Source organism: Phalacrocorax carbo, chromosome 1 (assembly GCF_963921805.1).
Source record: "Phalacrocorax carbo chromosome 1, bPhaCar2.1, whole genome shotgun sequence".
NCBI classification, from domain to species: Eukaryota; Metazoa; Chordata; class Aves; order Suliformes; family Phalacrocoracidae; genus Phalacrocorax; species Phalacrocorax carbo.
Window position 1 is genome coordinate 8,939,100 of NC_087513.1, and position 21,494 is coordinate 8,960,593.

Sequence of the window (21,494 nt, forward strand, 5' to 3'; positions counted from 1 at the left end):
TTTGCTCCACTGAATCAGTTCAGCAACAGCAACGGCAATCACTGGACCTCAGGGGAAAATGTAAAAAGAAAATGTTGATTTATTTGCCTGTTTAATGGTGGAAGCAGAGACACATTGATAGGCTTAGACTGATAAAGTTCTTTAGACATCTAGACAGAACGTAACAACACTGCCTCAAACATTCATCTGACAAGATATTTTCTTCTCTAAAGAATATTTAAAGACAGGCTTTTTATTCTTTCAGTTACTGGACCATTATCTAGCCATTAGCTATTCATTCAAATAGATGTGCAAATGTAATAGAGGAAGTTTAACAAACTTTTTCAACACATTTCTGTCAGTTCCCAATAACAGCTTCATACAGTGTTTTATTTGCCACTGGCTGGGGGAGGTCTGTCCTGGCGCAGCAGGCCATTCTCTGCTACCAAGCTGGCAACAAGATCTTGGAGCAGTGATCAGCTGCTCCATTCATCAGGGCCATAGATAAATACTGTGGAAAAACTCTACTTTTGGAGAAACTCTAGGTAAAAATTATTTATAAGGGCACAAGACATATAGTTATTTGTGTCAGAGGAATAGAGTTGGAAGGGACATAAAAGCACAACTGTCTGCTGTTACAGGCAACTATGTCATTGCTGCTTGGACTAGAAGAGTTCAGCAGACCCATCCCATACACTTCTGCATATGGTCAAGCATTTTCTGGTGTTTTGTAGCAAATTTAAGACCTACTGTAAAAGACAAAGAGCCACAGAGAAAGTGTTCAAAGTGTTCCTACAGAAAGAGAGGGGGAGAGTTCTGTAGCAGAAGCACAGGAGGATGCTTGAGGCACCAGAGCTACACACAGTCAGTCAGCTACTGATCACTAAAGAAATTCAACCTTGGCAGCAAAGAGGGATTGTTTTTAGGGGATAATCAATAGAAAGAATAACATGTATACGTCATATGCAAAGCATCCTGTGTATGGTGAAAATATAAAAGAAATAACAAGAAGCTACAAGGGCAGTGACGTCCTCTGCAAGAAAAGGAACAAAGGGAAAACTGAGAAAAGAACCACTCTGGGACAGTGCCCTGGATGTGGATGACGCAACTCATCAGTGCTGCTACCTAAACACCAGGACGTTCTCCCTCCTCTTCGGTAGGAAAAGATCGCTGCTTTTTGATTTGCTGTTCACTCTTTGTCAGTTCAAACTCAGCTATCACACATCAAGGATTACCTTTTACAGTAGAGTTGGGTTAAGTAAATTTGAATTTCAATGAGCATTAAGTGAGTGCTCTTGTGAGTGTGCGTGCGTGCACGTGTGTGTGCATGCATGTGTGTGCGGGTGTGTGTGTTTTCCGATCCAAACTTCCTATATGATTGTGGTTGATCCTGAGTCATGGAGTCAAAGTGATATCAGATGCAGCCATTACAAATCACATTCTACCTTGAAACTCCACATGCCTTCAGCCACAGAGTTACACGGGGCTTCTGCAGCACATACATTCTACGTGAGGGCTTTGTTCAAGGCTGTGCTTCACTCTGCTTTCTCACTAATAGTTTCACTGTTTACACTGAGCATGGTGCAGTTCCTTCCCTGGCTAAATGTATGGTGTGTTTTTAGCTGGGCCTCCTGTTTCAGCCACGGAAGTGGTAAATATTTCATACCTAAAAAGGAATTCCTGCATTAGCTTATTCTGTTGTCCATCAAATGGCCTGGAACCTGTGTGTAGCAGCAAATAGAAAAATGTGCTATGTGAAACCTGTATTGAATTGAGGAGCAATTACACGTACACATTTATAAAGTGAATACCTCTCAGCCTTCAGCAGTACTCTTGAATTTCTTCTGTAGGAAAAGTGCTAGATATGTATGTGCCGTTAGTGTAGGCAAGATGAGATGATTCATATATTGGCAAGTAGAAAGATGGGCTTGTAACAAGAAAAGCAAAACTGTAGGAGATGAAAAGTGGATGCCAGACTGAGGGGGCAGAGGCCTTCAGACTGTGAGGTGCATTAACCTCTGCTTCCTCTTTACTGGGTGTTTACAACCTCCATTCACATCACTACTGCTTTTGGCTCTGTGCTGTTCTTCCTATGAACTAAGGAGACAGCGAGTTGTGGTGTGGAGACCCTACAAGCCAGCTTAATGATCTTGGTCATTATGTTATGGTTTACATGCCTTAAGTTTAAGGGCTTATATTGGAGATATTGTAATTTCTGGCTTAATGCTGAACCCCTTTGCATCCCAACAGTGAGCAGATTAGTTGATGTTGTTCCATGGCTGGAGCAAGAGGTGAGAAGGCAAATCAAAGGACTGCTCCTGTGCCTGAGCCATGCTACAGCTAGGGTTTTGTGGGCATTTTTTTTAGAAGCTTCTCTGCTTCTGATAACCCTGTGCGTGTATATATGTGTTGTTCCCCCTGCCTTGAAGAATTTTCATATTCTTTGTATTCATTTGTTATTTCCTCAGACAAAATAACTTCCCTGTCAGAAAGCAGGAAACAAAAGGAAATAGCTCACCCGGATAACAGCAATGAAATATCTTTTTAAAATTATATTCTGTATCTGCTAACAAAATAGCCACAAATATTGCATTATTACCAAAGCAGAGGTTCTCTGAGGTGTTTAGAAATGTGGCTCTAACAGATGCAGAAATGAAAGAAAGTTACCTTTTAATACATTTGTCTGCCAGGGCCATCCAGTTTGCAGTTGACAGGAATTGTGTAGAAGGTCAGTTTGTGAAGAGTACTCATACGTAAAAGGAGTTTCTGCTCCATGAAAGGGCAGAGCTGATTGCTTTAGAAGGTAGGTGTGATCTACTGGCCTGAGTAATTTTTAAAATAAAAATACACACTAACCCTTGCACGAATAAGAAAGGTAAATTTGCAGTAGGAAATCCTTTCAGTCATTCCTCTGAAACTTTTGCCCTAAGTACTTCTTTTGATTTATGAGATCATTTACACAAAAGGAAAGGCTGTGAATATTTGAAGAAAATGTGTGCTAGTGCAAAAATTTACACAAGGGATGTTTTCAGGTTGGGTTGAGTTCCTTTCTCCCTTTTCGATAGAGAAACATGACTGTACAACTGAGCTGCTTTTTTTCTGCACTGGGAGTCAGAAATGGGCAAGATGGGCTTGAAGGGAATAGTTCAGGCTTCACAGAAAGCTCATCTGGGCTGCAGTTTAACAAATATAAGTACAACAATCAGCTTGTGATGGGTTTGCCTGGAAATATGCTATGTGGAAGTGAAGTAGGATTCAGACCAAGAGCCATGTCTGAATTGCAGCACCAGGCTGGGCTGAATGTTAGTGTCACATTAATGCAGCTGTACTGGTTTAGTACCAGTTCCTGTTTAGTCAGTATTAGCCTGGGAATATCTTTGCACTGTGCTCTACTGGGTGAAGCAAATGTGTCTTTCAGGAATGTAGTGATATTAAGGTTATTTCAGGAGAAAAGATACTTTTCTACAGATCATGATTTCAGTTCTGCCTTTCTAGAATAATTATTAGCTGCCAACCAAAATAGAGGTTTGGTAAAAATAACATAACACTTTAGTTATCTTTGGGATTAGAAATCCGGGTTTGTGACTTTCTGTAGTTTTCTTCACCACCTTTTGAAACTAACAGTTTTCTTGAGGACTCACTGGAAGTCCAGATCACACCTGGATTCTTCAAAAGAGTAATTTATTTTCCCAACGTGTCACACTGTCCCAGTGTGTCCCTATGCAATCTCCTTCTCATGTCCTTGTCTTCATCCTCATTAACACTGCTGTGGTCATGTTCTGAGCACAGCTTCTGCCTTTTTCAGCCCCTAAAATAACACCTCAGCATGCAACTGAGACTAAGGTTAGTTCTGGAAGTGCCAAAATGGTCTTCCATAGCAGGCAATAGAGAACAATCTGGTCCTTCCATTGGCTTTTCAGAGCCAAAGTAGATGCTAAAGTGTAAAGGGTAGGAATCCTGAACCAGACTCCTTTCCTACATGCTACCTTGTTCTTCCAGCTCATGAGGAGAAAGAAGCAGACCCTGACATCTTTTCACTTATGTGTGGATGTCTCTCATGGGTAAAACTCTGTGAAGAATAAGAACAGAATCCCGCGGTATGTCCTGAGTTGTCCCGCCATGGTAAAGGCCAGTGGGGTTGGAAAAGCGGGTGTGCATGGCTGGGGGATGAAAGGGTTCTGTGACTCTTCCTGCTCCTCCGAGAACTTTGACTGCACAGACCCTTGGTGTTTGGGATTCACATGACATTTGCCAGCAAAATAAAAGATGAAATAATAACTGTTATAAAACAAGCAGCAGGCAAACACATAAGTCTATGATTTAGAGAAATTAGACTACTGAGCCTTCTGTCTCTCAAATATGTGATCTTAAAGAAAATAATTGCTCAGTTTTTCAGTATGTGTTTATCCATAAACACAGGGTGTCTAATCTTGTCCTCATTTACACACTGGCATGGGCTCTGCGCAATCTAGAGATTTATATGATACCTAAAGGCTACATTATTAGTAAGATAAAAGCAACTGACTACAGGTTACATACAAGGCACAGACTATATAACTTTATGTTCAGTTTTTCATAGCTCAGCTGAAGTGGTGGCTTGTATAAATATTCAAGTAAAGGAAACTGAGATGGAGAGCTATTTGCTGTTTTAGGGATGTTAAAGCACCTTCACCTAAATATACCAACTCTGGGACCATTGCTGGCCCATGGTTTCTGCAGACTTTCCAGGAATGGCAGCCAGCTGGTCAAGGCCAAAGGCAATATACTTCCAGCATCTGCCTGAGGAATATGAAGAAAAGTTGTTGCTGCTCTATGTCTCGGCAATTCTGCATTTCCCGTCTTTTTGTCTATGGGAGGTCAGCGCCCAGGTTGGGCAGAAGAGTGGTGACAGCAGTGGTGACAGCAGGCAGTGGTGGCAGTGGTGGCAGCAGGCAGAAGTACTTTGCTCCAGAGTTAGATGGGAAGCAGTGGTCCAGCTTTGCCTGTGCTGCTGGAGCGTATCTCAAGAGGTAAGAACACAGTTCAACCTCTGCCTCTGCTTACTCAGGCTAATTATTCTTAATTAGCGCCAAACGAAAGCATGAAAAAGCAGCATTTTATGATGGTCTCCAGCAAGATAACGGACACCATTAACAGGAAGGTTACTGACCTGCTGTCATGGCAAGGGAAGTTTTAATGAAATTTTTTTCTGGCAGTTGTGCCCTAGAGATGACAATGTCTGTGTCCTGCTGCCAGCCCAAGTACCCAGTTTACATGGTGCCGTGTGTGACACACAACGCATCCAGAGTGCAGATCAGATTGTTTGTCACCGTGGTCCTACACTAGGGGATGAAAAGGTTCCACACTATTTTAATTTCAGCCAGTTTACGTCTATAAAGCTCTGAGCAAATTGGTCTGACTGTGGAGCTGAACCTGCTTTCAGCAGGAGGTTGGACTAGTGACCTCCTAAGGGCCCTTACAACCTGATTTTCTCTTTAACTTTATGATTCTATATATTATGAATCTATATTATATGCAATTAAATAGATATGTATGAAAATATGCATGTATATAAACAAAGTACATAGATGTATGAATATATACATATATAAAAGTCTTCAGGAAAAGTTAAGCAGAGATTTCTGCCCAGGAACCTCTTGGAGGGGTAAATTTGTCCAAAGGAAAGAAACTGCAGATGCCATCAGCAGCTAGGTCTGCAAAGAGGCAGCTGGAGGAAGGAAAAATGTAGAGGGGGTCATCAGGAAAACCAACCTGTCAAAATCTCACTACAGCTCTCTGTGTATATATACCATTGTAACTCTGATATAGAGAGGAATGGGGGAAAATACTGTACAGGTTCAACTGTTCCTCTGCTCTGAAATAGCAAGTCTCAAGTGTGCTTTCAGAGACTGTTCCTTAGCTGCTTTCAAGGTTTTAAATGCTATGACACATTTGTGGTCCCGGGAAAAAGGCAGTAATTGTTCCTATAAATCCTAGACATCTTTTTAATGTATATTTTTAATTAATATCTTGGGGAATTAACTCTACATTTTCCTTGGTTTTATTGGTCACAAATCCATAATGAATTACACTTTAAAAACTTTTATGATTAACAAGGTATTAGATGACTTCTGCCATGAAAGTTTTAGCTTCAGCTGAAAGCAGTGCTCTGGTTTATTTTACAAACAAGCATCACAAGGAAGGCCAGGAAGACCTTACAGCTGACTGAGTGCTGGAGGCCAAAGGGATCTGAAGGGTGAGATGATGGCGTAGCAGGGCCATCTGCTGCAGAACCTGCGATATGAGCTGTAGCTTTAGCCTGCACACCTACTGACAGGTACCCCCTGCTGTAAATTTATACCTGGTCTTTGAAGTTTCTGCATCCGTAATCTGCTTGTGATAGCAGATGCATAATTTGTTGGTCTGTGCTCCATGCAAGCCTGGAAGGACACTGAGCTTTGAAGTGGACTTTTGACAGGAAATATTTGTGGCTAAATCCCAGAGCAGGGACCATGCAATGCTGCTGTGCTCAGAAGTGAGGTGATATCTACCTGTTGCAGGCGGTGATTTTTAGGCTCTTTTCTACTTGGGTAGAACATTTGCGATGGAAATGGTCCATGGAAGTATGTTCCCACCGTGGAAGTCACCAGTGTTTAAGAGTAAATGAGAAGGCGAGTTTGTGTTTTCACTTCATATTATTTGAGTGTTGACTGGGGCAGAGAAAATTAAGAAAATAAACTGCACAGAAACATAAGAATAAAAGTTATGAATTAAAGTCCAGTGGATGAAAGGGGACAAATCAAACATGACTTACAACCCTTTTCTCTTTTTGAGCAGTCATTCTGGCTAGCCACAGGAGAGGATTTTGCCCAGTATAAGCTAGGTTTGGTTATACACGATTTGCTGTCGAAGAGCTGGATTTCTGAACATAGTACAGGGAGGGACGTGACAGTGGTTCTTGTAGCTGTGTGGAAGAAAGGGGTAGGAAAAGACTATTAACATAAGTGTTGCCTAAAAATTTTAATGGTCTGTTTTCCAGAATAGCTACTTTAGCCAAATTCCTCCTACCATTTCCTGTGGAGATTCGGGAAGCAGCATATACCCCTAAACCCAACCTCCCTCTGCCCATATGCTTTCACGCCAGGCTCACAGTGGAGTTGGTCCTGCAATACCATCAGCCCTGCTAACTGAGCAGTGGGAAAAGCTGGAGCCCAGCCCCACACCCTTGGGTGACAAGGCTGTCACCCTGAACAGCCAGCTCAACAACCCTGGGCCAGATGGAGCTAACACTTGTCCTTGAATGTCATTGCTGCCCTTCCTCACCCCTGGTCAACCTGGAGCCCAAGCCCCGGAGAAACAGCTACACCAGGTAGCAAGATGTGGGGCACAGCTGTGCCGGACCCTGCCACTTCATTCCAAATGATGGACACCCCTTTCACACTGCCCATCCTAACTTTTACTGTCCTGGCACATGTCAAATGTGAGGTTTGCAATAGCAGCTGTGGACAATGATAACACTGTTTTCTGTGTCATTGTGGCAGCTTTAAGGAGCTAAAACCATTAGCAGTGCTGGTTGCTGCACTGGCCCCTCTATCCCTCAGAGGGAGGGAGGCTTCTGGATATATGGAGCTCTGCCTTGTGTTGGAGCTCATCTCCAATTCACAGCCCTCCTGAGAGTCTTCTCCACATGCTGCCCTCCACCAAGCAGTGGCTGGGTGTGGGTGAGAAGCTGAGTTTACTTTGTGCTCTCTTCCATGGAGTCCTTTGCTTTTTGTTCAGCACTTCTTTGTTATTCCAGCAATACAAGCCAACAGCCTCTTGAACCAGCATCTCTTTATCAGCTGAAGAGCATCACAATTCAGAACATCAAATGCTGCACTTGTGCCCTCAGGAAGGAATGCAGAGCATGAGAAGATCAAGAAGATGAACCAGCCTATATCTCTTTGAAAGACCAAACAAGCACTGAGATGGAGCGAGGGTGTTTATCTGGGGGCTGGGCTTTGCATTCTCAGATTCCTGTAAGTGGGAATCAGGCATAGGCATCTCTCTTCTCCCTTACTGAAAAGATTCAGGGTATCACAACATTGGTCATATACATCTTACTGAGGTGCAAGAAAATTATGTCCTCAGTGTATTTCACAGACAATAGGGAATGAAATCTCACCCTTCGTGCCACACTCTGGTTCTATGGAGTTATTTCAATTTAGTGAAAAAGGGGAAATAAGTAGGACCCCAGAGATATTAATGAAATACCTGTCACACAGCATGTCAGGAGCAGTGGCAGCATGAGAGTGCACAAATCCTGACCAGTCCTCTACTCCAGAGCTGCTGTTAGCTGGTCCCTCAGTATTTCCTTAGAGATCCCATTATTGCTGTGCCTGAGTCTCACTTCAGGCTTTCAGCTAAATGGTGAGTGAAAATCTCAGTTGCTCTATGCTCCATCTGTAGTCAATAGCAAGAGATGTAAGGGCAAATCAGGTGGGCTGTCTCATGTGGCTGAACCACAGCTTGTAGGTGCTGAATCCTCCGCTAACTGTAATCAGAGACTAACTAATTCAAAACTAATTCTAGTGAATAGGGTAAATATCTAAAATTGTACAGTCCCACACCAGTCATAAATGCACCCTGTCATTTACTCAGACTGGTGTGTTTGAAATGCACCATCACCTGTTCCTGGAAGCTGGGAGAATACATTCAGGGCCATTTGTGGGGTTTTCTTCATGGCAAGCTGCAGGTTTATGCATGCAGGGCTCATCTATCTGTACCTCTGTCTTTCAGCAGGGGAGGTGTTGCTTAAACAGCTTCTGTGTGTGTGCAAACATGGTCGTCACTGTTGTTCTATTTCTTGCCTGATTCCTTTTGGTGGGTGTGGTTCACTATCTAAGCTAAAGAAGTAAGAAAATTCCCAATCTGACTTGGTTGCAGTGTATGTGATGGGCTGATAGCTTCCATGCCATCCTCTCTGCACTGGGGATATGGTCTCAGATTTGGAGCTGGAAATATGATATCACTGACCAAATGTACAATGTTGCAGGGTCCTGAAATTGTATTAACAACACACCCAGAGACTTTCTTCAACTAGAAAAGAGCAAAGGTGAATTCTTGGTCCCCTGGAAATCAATGGCAAGACTTGTATGTATTAAAATTTCACACCCTCTGACAGGAAGAAGACATGGGAGATTTTGTGATTCTCTCACTACATAAAAATGACTTATCTGCTTTCAAAAATCACTGACATTAAAACATGGATTCACATTATAATGGAAGAACTGAAAACAAAGAAACAGGAGACGAGCAAATCATGCTGTAGGCTAGAAACAATATATACAGAAAAAAAGCTGTTGTATAAGAACTCAACAGGCTTTTTAATGTTTTAAATTAGAAATGAAAATTAGCTGAAACTAAAGCTCTTCAGAGTTTCAAAGATTTCCATGTTGATTTTAAAATAAAATAATCTGATTGCAAAAAAAGCCTTCTATTTTCAAAATTGCAAAATGACAGGTTTTGACTTTTTTTATCTTGAACAGCTTCAACTTCCAATTCATAAAAAGTATAAAAGATATTTCAGTCAAAATGAAAATTATTTTTTTCTAGGTATATCAAAATGAAAAAGTTTCCTGGAGTTCTGGTCAAAGAAAACCATGGTTATTTTGACTTTATCGATAAATGCTGAGTGGAAGAATGCTTGGGTTCTTAAAAGATCTCTGCATGATACAAAAAAGATTAGGAATCATGGACTGGAACCAAGATCGTTTAGTGACAGTCTAAAGCTGGACGCTATTAAGAGTATATGCATTTGTCCTGGTTTCGTCTGGGATAGAGTTAATTTTCTTCACAGTAGCTATTATGGGTCTATGGTTTGGATTTGTGCTGGAAACAGTGTTGATAATGCGGAGATGGTTTAGTTGTTGCTAAGCAGTGCTTACACTAGTCAAGGGCTTTTCAGATGCCCATGCTCTGCCGGGTGCACAAGGAGCTGGGAGGGGACACGGCTGGGACAGCTGACCCCAGCTGGCCCAAGGGACGTCCCACACCACATGATGTCATGCACAGTATTTAAATCTGGGGGAAAAAGAATGAAAGGGGGGACATTTGGAGTGATGGCATTTGTCTTCCCAAGTAACCATTATGTGTGATGGAGCCTTGCTTTCCTGGAGATGGCTGAACACCCGCCTGCCCATGGGAAACAGTGAATGAATTCCTTGTTTGTGTGTGTACACAGCTTTTGCTTTATCTATTAAGTGTTTTTATCTCAACCCACAAGTTTCCTCACTTTTACTCTTCTGATTCTCTCCGCCATCCCACTGGGGTGGGGGGAGTGAGCAAGCAGCTGTGTGGTGCTTGGTTGCTGACTGGGGCTAAACCACAACAGCATTTAAGCCCATAAAAATACCTGGAGTGTCAGAACAAATTGCAAAATAATTCAGACATAAATTACTGAACTGCCTACTCATTTGGGTAGGCTGTTTCTGTCCTAAAGTGTCTGCTTGGCAGGGGCAGAAGCACATCACACACCTCTGCCATCCCATGTGATCAGTCAGCCAGGACTCAGCTCTGGGAAGTGCTGTGCTCCTAAAACCTTTTGGTTTCAACAATTTCAAGACATCCAGGTATCTCTAAGGGTAAGTGTAGGCAAACAAGAAGATAGTTTCTTTGCAGTACTGTGTGGAGGGGTAGGAGAAATGATGGTTCTTACTTTCTATAGGTTTAAAGCCTAAACAGTTGATTCATTCTGTCTTGTGCTGTTGTCTGTAACACATGAAATTAGTAAATAAATCAAATGCAGTTACAGCGTGACTTATAATATATATACATTGCCTATGCATCTGCATATGTTATGGTATGTGACTATCCCTACTGATGCAGCAGTCTTTAGAAGGAGACCAAATGACATGATGTGCATAAGCATCGTGTTGCTCAGGCCAGGCATGTTGCTTCAGCTGCATTGCATGCACCACTCAGATGAAGGTTTTGAAGCATCTCACCTTACAACTGTTCTTGCCAAGAGCATTAATTTTTTTAATGACTGAATCTATATTACCAGAACATGGCCAAGCTCCTGGGTCCTCCTGAATCACCTTCTGGGGGATGAGTTAAGGTGTAGGACAAGACCTGCACCTCCTTGATTTGCATGGTAAAGAAATCCAGGTGTGTGGGCTGCAGGAAACCCTGATGTGCTCTAAAGCAGTCAGCTAGCAGGATGCTGGGAGACCAGGAGTCGTATGGCGCTCTTCAGCATGCACTGGGAGGTATGTCTACATGTACCCAAGAAAGTGGCATACTTAGTTACACAGTCATACCCCACTGGGAGCAAGAAAAGCTCTAGGGATGTAGTCAGTAGTGTCTAGAAATGGTCTGAATCAAGAGCTGAGAAGACCTCTGAAGGAGGGAAATGTTCGAGCTCCAATCTGAGTTCCACATAGTTTCCAGTGTTATTAATGTTGTACCGTTACTGAGGGTCTCTTGGGACTGAGCATGTTGTATCATACATGTATTTATCCTTCAGTTCCTCTTAGAGCTAGTTCTCATACAGAGCACAGCCTGGTGTTTCCTTACTATCAAATCACTCAGCTGAGAATATCAGTTTAATAATACATAGAAATAAAAGCTCAACCTAGATGCTTCAGAAGAAATTTAGACATATAACAACAAAAAGACATGATGCTCTCTACGCTTGTTTCCCCTGTAGATCTACTTAGCTTTGCTATGGTGTAATATTAATAACAAACCTAGGCTCAGCCATATGTGATGGCAAAACCAGCAATGTCATGTACTGCGCAGCCAGTCCCCATGAAGTTTGCTTATATCATTGCCAGATCATTGACTCTGTGTCCACAAGCCTCCTGCACATATTTAATCTAGCTTTCTATACTTTGTCATCAAGCCTAAAGATCTATAGCATCGATAATGGCACTATGTCACATATTTAAATATTTTATACTGATCTGGTTCTACGGCAGGAATTATTGCTTTACTTTTGCAAGGACATTAGCCATTGACAGGGGTCCAGCTATTATGTGAGGTCATTAAAAAAAAGAGGAAGAGAAGGCCAAGTCTTGGCATAGGCGTAGTAGGCTATTGCCTAGTGTAGCAGGTGGTGAAATGACCATTGGCTTCCAGACATGACCAGCTGAAGCCAAACTGGCTGTGAATGAAATGGAAGTTGGTGTGTGGAAGTAGGTAACATTTCCAAGAGCAGCTGTTGCCACCTCCACCTTCTTCTGGAAACAGTAGGAACATCAAACTTGATTTTTTTAGGGTTCTTACCATGCTTCCTGTCCCTCTTCTTTCTCCCTTCCTGTGACAGAAGTGGCCTTGCCTGGATAACGCCCTGGTCTGAACTTTGGTAAGAGGTGCTACTGGAAATTCATTTGGCTCTTACTATGACCAATGAACTTTTCATTAATTAGAGTGACATTCTGTATGTACCAAAAAAGAAGTTGTTACCTGTAAAGTTTACTTTCAGGAGATAATCTTTGTACAGCTTCCTGCCGTCCAGATGCTTCATAGCATCACAGAGTTTGGTGGTGTTTGGGCACAGAGTCCGCTGCATTTTATGCAAGGCATGGGCCATCGCATACACAGCATTGACAACAAACATGATCTTGGATTCTTGCTCATAGTTGGAACTGTTGATGGTGAAGTGCTTGTCACAAGCCTTTTTATGTGGTTTTCGGTTCTGAAGAGTGCACTGGAATTTTTGCTCCCAGAAGTCCTTGAACCAGGGGTTGCGTCTGTTATTATAAGGGCTGAGGCTTTGGAAATACCGGTCAAACTCTTTAACTGGATGGGAAGCAAGTTCCAAGGTTATTGCCCCAGAAGCTATATGCTCATTGCCCTTGACAATACTCTCTTGTGCTCCCCACCCATCGCTGGCAATCCAGGTAAAGGAAACGTTGAAGCGGTTGGCAGCTGCAATGAGCTCCCGAGAGTCGTCGCCTCTCATGAAGAGCACCACCACTCTGGCGTTCGGCTTCTGGAGCAGCTCTCTGATCACTCCATCGTAGGACTTCCTGATGTTGGACCGCCCCACTTTCTCGGAGGTGGCGATGCAGATGTTGCGGAGGCGAGCTTCCTGCTCGAAGGCTTCTATCCCTGTCTCCCCGTAGTCTCCTTCTGAAGCAACCGTTGACACATAAGTCCAGTTGAAGTACCGTAAGATTTCAGCCATGGCTTTCGCTTGGTAGAAGTCAGGGGGCACTGTCCGCGCAAAGTAGTCATAGCGTGATTTGTCGCTCAGCTTGGCACTGGTGGAGGCATAGCTTATCTGGGGGATCTGGAAGAGTCTGAGCAAATTTGCCACCTAGAGAGAAGGGGGAGAACACAGATTTTTAAAGGCTGGTATTCATAAAACTGAACAGAAAAATCTAGGGAAAGGCATAAACAGAGTTTTTTAATAAGAGGGGTTCTGACAATCACAGACTAAGGGTGTTGACAGAGGATGTTGATAACATACTCTGACGAGAGCAGTGCACTGTGCATATGCAGAATAGCTGCTCTGCTGCAAGTTGGTTCCCAGGGTCCTACCAGGACTCAAATGGACCTTTTATTTCTGTCCATCTGAGTCTGTTTAAGCCAACAGAGAATGTGACAGAAATGGGCAATATACTTCAGCCTCAGCCTGTGCTCCTGACTAAGGTCTGCGGATCTGCACGCCTTTGGTGTCATAGTGTGATTCATCTTCCCCAAGACTCATTGTATTTGATAACCAAATGCACTAACGAGACATAAATTTATCTTTTATACAAACATCATAGATGTACATGTAAAGGCCTTTCACAGAGCTTTCTGATCCCACTTATTCAAGCTCTGAGTCCCCACCTCTCCTACTTTTTACTCTTTTAAACTCTTTTCAGAGCTGTTCTGACTGCAGTCCTGAGATATCATATTTGTTGTGTGTTAGTACTCCTCAAGTGCTGTACAATGAAATGTTGACCTACAGCTTTTCATAAATAATAAAAACTTCGAATAATCTCTAATTGCCATTTTTGTGCTATTTATGTTGTCCAAAGTCCTGTTTTTTGTTGTGTTTTTTCATGTGTTGCTGTGTCCCTTGCTTAAATATTCCCAAACCTACTCTTACTCTCATAGAAGTGTAGCATCTGATAATATCTGGAAATAAATAAAGAAAGGTTATGGCATTTTTTTTTCTTGTGATTGCTTCTTAAATGACAAAGGGGAGACTTTGGCATTCTGCTCTTGGTGCATGGAAGTTGTGTCCAGTAAATTAATTTTAAAGCTGATCTTGGAATACAGCCTGACAAAACCATCTGAAAAGCAGTAATGTACTTGGGATTCCTAAGGGAAACTCATTAAAAATTGCCCAATCAATTAATTTTTCATATTTTCCCCCAATGTTTCTTTGACCACAGACTACGTCTGTGAGAATCCAAAGGCAAAGGACTGTTTTCAAAAAAATGTGGAACAAAACAAATTTTAGAGGCTCAGACGTCATTAGCAAAATAGACAGTCTGGCAAGAAAAAAACCAAAAGAATTTTATTACTTTTCAGCTACCCGTATCTCTTGGGATTTTATACATTTAGATTCTGTCTTTTCTTTAATACAAACACTGGACTGGTGTTTTGCTGTGGCTCATGTCCCACTGTAAACTGGTGTAATCTCTTGTCTGGGCCAGACTCTGCTGCCTAACCATGCACGCACGGTGCCTTTCACAGCCCTCTCAGTTATCTGAAACAAGGAACTTAAGGGGACCCTTGTCCTCCTGTCCTTCTGCGGCACCAGGGAAGAGGAAGCAGGATGCCCTGGCATCTCAGGTTTCTGGGTGCCTCTATCTAGGGAGATGAAGTGTGTCCTCATAAAGTAAACCACTCATGGTGGTTTATTTTAGTTTAAACCAAAATAAAGCCTCTTCTACACTGCTTGGAAAGAGTGTCCTGACAAGGAGCTTTGGCTAATGCCCTGTGGTTTGCCTATCTGTGTAGGCACGTGGCCAGAGAGTGGTGTGGCTGAACAAATTACTGTTCCCCAGGAAACAGCTGATGTGTCCTTAACCACCCTGATAGGTGGTAACATGCATTAAATTGCCTTGTACTGGAAATGTGGGAATTAATTTCCATTGCGGTCGTTTAAAAAAACAGCTTTAAAGCAACGGGGTGGGCTGAGAGGCTTGTTTTGTCACTAAGGTGCAATGGTTTCTCTGAGTATTGTTAAGCCTCTGTGGCTTTGTAACTTTTGATTAGATGCCCACGTATCCACATGGTTTGGTTCACATATCCTTGCTCAAAAAGAGCACTTTGATTTGGTAATAAGAATGTCCTCAGTGTAGCTATTCTGGAACATTTGTTGCAGAACTGTGTGGGCTGGAATTGCTATTCTTGTCCCAGTTTATTCTAGCAGGAATTATTTTATTTGAGCTAAACCATAATAAAGATATGCACACATATCATTCTGCATTTTCCTCCCCAAAATGGCTAAAAAAGAAGTCCATTTTCTAGATAAAGCAGCGCTATTCTATGTGCAGTCAAGCCTTCATCTCAAAGAAAGATATTCTGAACAAATATAGCAGCTTTTCTATTGTTTGTTTGTGGGGTTTTTTTCCCCCTTTTAGTCTAAGCAGCAAAAGTATCCATATGCAGGGAAACAGAACTACACCCCGATTTTACAAGGGGGCCCTGAGCCTTGGAGGTCACTATACATCCAGGGTCCCTGCAAACTGCCTGCAATTCCATGGGGAGAAGAAAGCTTTCCTGTGGCAGTGCTGCTTTCTGCAATGCTGCTCACTGCAATGCTGTCCACACGGTAGGTTTTTCATAGACCAAAAATAATAATAAAAAAAAGTCTGATTAATCATCAGACCCGATTGTCCCTAAAGACTGTGACTGATCATGGAGCTCAGTGAAGTTGTATCTGTTATTAATTCAGCTCAGGACACTCTTCTGGAAACTCTGAAGTTGGGATTTTCTGGAATGTTGTAACATCTTGATTTTAGGGACTAAGTTTTCAAAAAAGCTCAGGACTCAGGCACTTAGCTGATGCAGTCAGTTTCAGAATGGTCCCCTTTCCCAGCCATTTCCACGCTGATCTGAACATCTGATTCTGAACATCAGATCCTGACTAAAAGAGCAACAAGAAAATGGCATAGGTAACAGGTCCTGGAGAAGAGCTGATATCTAAGCTTATGCCTACTCTACAGTGTCTCTGTGTGGTAGAGGACAGTGCAATGTGAACCAGAGTTGTGTGAACTGAGATTGAATCACCTGAGGCATACCTACACCGGAGCTCCCTGCTGCCTTGGGATGTGTGCTAGGACTTCAAAATTGCAGTGTAGACCCAGCTTTTGCTAAGTTAAATAATCTATTTTGGCAAAGCTCCAGGCAGCAATTTAATCAAGCCATGGTGTGTGCAATTAGAGCCTGAAATCCATATGTTGGCACTTAAGTAGCAGTAGTAGCCTGTTGGGGTTTTTTTCTGTCAAAACCAGTGGGTTTTGCAGATGCTTAACACCTTTGAAAATAATGCTGGATGTTCAGTATCTGCAATCTAAAACAACCACTTTGCACAGCTTACTGTGAACAAAGCGTGTCGATATAGTCAGCTTCCAGTGAGATGGGAAAGCTTTATCTGCCCTCACACTGCTGAGTTTATTAGTGTAGCCCTTGTCCTGTGCTACAGCGTCCACTTCCCAAGCAAACCTGGCTCTCACCCAGCTGTTAGCACTGCGAGTGATTCATAAGGAGCTGCCCAATGTGAGCATGGCAGAAAGTCCAGTGAGAGCCATGTCCCTCCATAGGGACAGACTGCACCAGCAACTCCTGCAAATGGAGTGGACAAGGCAGTGCCAAAGGAGGCTGATGTCCATCTCATGACGTTGAAGCCACATCTGTTGCTTCTACTTCTCTGTGCATTAGGGACAGTACAAATACGTGTGAGAAATTGCCAGTCTAGCTTGTAACACTGAAAATTACCTCATAATAGCCACCTGCAAGGAGCTTAGTACATGGGAAAGCCCAATTAGGTACAGTTATGAAATAAGTGAATCTGGTTTCTGAGTATATAATATAAGGAAGAACTTCTTTACAATGAGAGTGGTTAAACACTGGCACAGGTCGCCCAGAGAGGTGGTCGATGCTCCATCCCTGGAAACACTCAAGATCGGGCTGGTTGGGGCTCTGAGCAACCTGATCTAGTTGAAGATGTCCCTGCTCACTGCAGGGGGGTTGGACTAGATGAGCTTTAAAGGTCCCTTCCAATCCAAACCATTCTATGATTCTATGATTCTATATTTATGGCCATTCAAGAATCCTGAAGATAGATGGGGTCAGGTAGGTAACACCTATATATCTCGGAGACCCATATATGGATCTATCAAATCCCATCATTCTTCTGGGAGCAGGATTTATATGGATGGTTTTGGTTATAATTTCCCTTCTCCTTAACAATCCAGGTGTTGTTACCCGGGCTGTTTGAATGTGTACAGGGTTGGGGAGCACAGGAAACACTCTGGAAAAAAAGAAAAATCTCAAAAGTGTTAGAAGAGGTAAGGTTTCTTCAACACAATACACAAGTGCACATCACACATTTGTTGGACAGAGGAGGGCCTTTGTTAGATGTCAGTACTTTCTACACTTGTAAAATTTTACCATGCGAGAATCTCATGGCAGTTAACATGGTTTAATGAATCTAATTTCACACAGCTCCTTTGAGACAGACAAGAGCTCCTGTGGCTGTTTTGAGCAGACAGTAAATTAGGCGGCTGAAGAGATTGGGATTGAGGTAAAGGAGGTTTGTCTCTAGTGAGAAACTGGAGAAATCCCTGTCTCTCTGAGCTGCAATCTGTCCTAACGAGAATTCAGTTGCTGCCTTCGGTCACGTGAAAAAGTCTTTCTGTTCATGAGGATAAGTTGCTTGTCCAGATTCCCACAGCAAGACCATGGGAAAGCCCAAGGATTTTCTAATGTCTAGATCATCGCTATAGCACAGGAGCTGAGCTTTTACTTGGAAGAAATGTGTGCTGCTGCCAATGTATCCTGTGTCTAGTTCCTAAATGATGGTAATCTACAGTGTGGCTTTTTGTTATTATTCGGGCAGCTGCGGGTCAAACTGCAGTTAAAGCATTTGCTCCAATTATTTTTTTTTAAAAATTGGTTATTTTACTTTTTCTTTTTTCTTAAATCTGAAAATGTTTTAATCAAATTTTGGCAGAAAATGTAATTTTAGAAGGGCAGGAAAGAAACGTTGTGAACAGGCTGGAGTGTGGGTGTGTGACTAAGTGGTGGACATAAACCTAATGTGAAGAATAAATGAGGTACCTGTCTCTAGTCAACTACTTATGCTGGCCTGTACACCCTCCCAATGCTCCCAGCACCTGGCTCGTACATTTCATGTCAAGTTAGAACCTCACTTCTTTCAATTTATAATTATTTTCTTCCATCCTGTTGCCATGCATCTCGGTAAAGACACTTGCTTTGTTGTCTTGAGAACCAACCCGTACATAGTAAAAAGCTGATGTTAGGTTCCCACCAAACCTCTTCTTCAGGCTAAACACACCCAGTTCCACCCATCTCTTCTTGAAGGGTATGTTCTCCAGACTCTCCTCCCCTCAATCATCTCTGTATTTATTAAATATTTCTTTTATGAGGGGACCCAAAGATGTACATATTATTCCAGATGTCCGCCAATGAAAACAGAGTAAATAGAAATAAATAGAATAAATTGAAATAATAATTTCCATCTATCTACTGACTATGTTTCTGTAGATACTGCCCAGCACGCTGTGAGCCTACAGTGCTGCCAGATTGCAATTGTGGCAATGAATATGAACAATACTGAAGAGGTGGGCTCCACCATAATTTTCCCTGTCCTCTTGGGATTCATTAGGCTCAAAGGCATGGCTCTCACCTTGGGGACAGTGTGACCCAGTGTGACTCAGCTTGGGCATTTCTGACATACTCACATGCTTTGGGAGTATTCGAGAGGGGGAGATCTCAGTCATACAAATGCCGCCACTCAGCCTAAATACAAGAAAAAACTTCACTCTAAACTCTGATTTGTTTTCAAAGGGAGATTAGGAGCTTAAGTTCCTTACTGTCTCCAGACCTGAAATACCTTTATTGGCCTGAAATGTCTTCTCTCCATAGTCCATTTTAAAACTGTGGGTGTTATGCCTAGGATATTGTAATAAGCACTATGGAAGACAGTGTCTACATGGGGGTTATGTCACTACCTGCAACAGAAATTATCCATTTGCATTCAGCTGGACTTCACGGTCTGACCCCAGGAATGCATCAGCAATGCCAACATCCCAGTCCTTTTAGTCGTTAAAGGTCAGTTGCAAGGAGCTAAGCCAGAAGCAGTGAAGTTATTTAGGAGTCCCAACCTGGCTTGTACTCCCGTGTAATCTTCTGACACATTGGAGGACTGAAGCAGTGGTTCCCATCATCTTTGTCTCTCTTTCGTATTAAGAGGTTTGTTTACTAGTTAGTGAGTGTTGTTCCTTAACAAAATTCCTTCCAAAAGGTAAGTCAGGAAAAAACAATTAATTGCCATCAAATAAAAATGTCTGGCACTTTTTGTTAGCAGGATCATGGGAGAAGACAACAGTGTTTTCAGCCTTGCTTTTTTCCTGAAAATTTTGGCAATGAAGCTGGAAAAACATAGCTAAACATTTACAGCGGACTCAATAGCTGTCACATCCGGAGAAGCAGTGTTTGAACAGTGAAATAATTGCATCTACGAAATGAATATCAGATGTAGGGAATACTGTCAGAATAAAGTCTAGGATTTCTGCAGAGGACCCAGGAGTTTCTTTTTATATGTCTGTCCTATGTAATAAAACATAAACCAAGAAGGACATGCAGAGAAATATTGTACTCTGAAAGAAGAATTATTTGGAAATTTCTTTTTCCTTTTTCCTGCAGGGGATAGAACAGTGAGCTGTCGCATATGCACTTGCCTCCATACAGCATTAACTGTTGAAGTAAGATAAGAACAAAGCTGGCACACTGAGAAGAGATCTGTGCAGAAGACCTTGCTTTGCACGAAGAGTACAGCTCTTCTCTGAGACTTGGTAAACCTGACCGTGAGTAACTCATGTCACATTTACACATGATGAGAAAAGGGACTGAAACTGGGGTTGATGGTTCTAAAAGCATGAAATGGTTTCTGGAGTTAAAAGGGTCATCATTGATAAATATGGTTATTTGAGACTCATTAACTGATGCATAAGTCCTAGTCAGAAGGGACAGAATGAGTGTGGGTGATGTCAAGATGAACCCTTACTAGTTCCTATTTTTGGCCGCCTTCTCCTGTAGTTATGTCCTTTCACACTTGTAACATGGTAGGGCTCCTTCCTTGATCCTTACCTGTCATCTCATGGGTTCCTTACCCATCCCTGTAAAATCATATAGTTTCCCTTTGGCGAAAGGAGAAAACACACTGAATAAACAAAAGATCTCAAATTAAAAAAAACTGCAAAGGAATCAGTTACCTTGCGATTTTCAAAGAAGCTAGCCAGAGGGAGGTACTCACATTTCTTTGAAATCTCTAGGAAAGACTTGTCCAGTGCTGTCTGGGCACTAGACAATTTGAAAATCTTAACCTAGTGACTGTTCAGTTTCTGAATGTGGCATAGAAAGAAAGAGAGGAACAAACAGGATCTGGCTGAGAGGTAGCAGAAGGAGAGAAATAACAGAGGTAAAAGAGGGAAAGAGTTTAAAGGAGGCACCAGGAAGTCAGCAAGTGCAAGTGTAGCTTAAATGTTAGTAGTAGGTGGCCCATCTCATGGAACAGATCTCTTAATAAGGATTTAGTTTAGTTTTACAAGCACAAAATCACCAAAGGCTGTCACTGCACAGTTGAATGCAAAGCTCCTCTTCAAGCATAGCACAAATGGCATAGGTGGTCTGTGGTCCCTGGTGTCCCCTGCACGTTTCTCTTGCCTGTATCCCCATTAGGTCCATGCAGGGGGGACAGGCCCCCATATGTTATGGGGCTTTTTTTTGCATGTAGTTCTTCTAAGTATTTTGCACTATACTGGGGTTATGGAAGGCACATGCTATTGTTAAGACTCATTTGTTGGAAGATGATTTATCGTTGGAGGAAGGATATGGAGGTGATTATCTTTCAGATTCCATAAGCCCTTGCGTGGCTAAGGAGAAACAACAGCCAGGAAAAGACTGCCAGTAAATGAGTGCATATTCTGAATTTCATGCCAGATCCTCACTCAGTTAGGAGAGGGACCTTAGCTTTTGTGATAGCAGTTATGTACCTTTAAACCTTCTCTAGTGGTTTTGCTATAGTTTGCTTGAGACACAGCAAGGAATTCAAGAGAAGACAGCTGGGTACTGGTTTCTATTCTGCCTTCTTTTCTGGATGAAACTTTAACTTGGGAATAACTTTCATGACTGTGCTCTGGAGGTCTTGCAGGTTGGTAGCATAAAGGAAACTTTACACAGGGTTAACGCCTTATATCAACATGAATGTAGTAGATATGGAAATGCAAAGCCCAGCCCACCTAAGGGAATGTTTTAATGTTTCTAAGAGAGTTGACTGTAGGGAACAGACCCCAATCTTAATT

At 42.3% G+C, this 21,494-nt stretch overlaps 1 protein-coding gene across 3 annotated transcripts in view; it reads right to left on the reverse strand.

The window, feature by feature from the left end:
- GRM3 (glutamate metabotropic receptor 3) overlaps positions 1–21,494 on the reverse strand; it is a 114,930-nt gene that overhangs the window by 22,615 nt on the left and 70,821 nt on the right. For all 3 annotated transcript variants that reach the window (XM_064443737.1, XM_064443720.1, XM_064443728.1), the window contains one exon: positions 12,406–13,261. In XM_064443737.1, the coding sequence (XP_064299807.1) occupies positions 12,406–13,261 (856 nt within the window). The remainder of the gene's footprint in view (positions 1–12,405; positions 13,262–21,494) is intronic.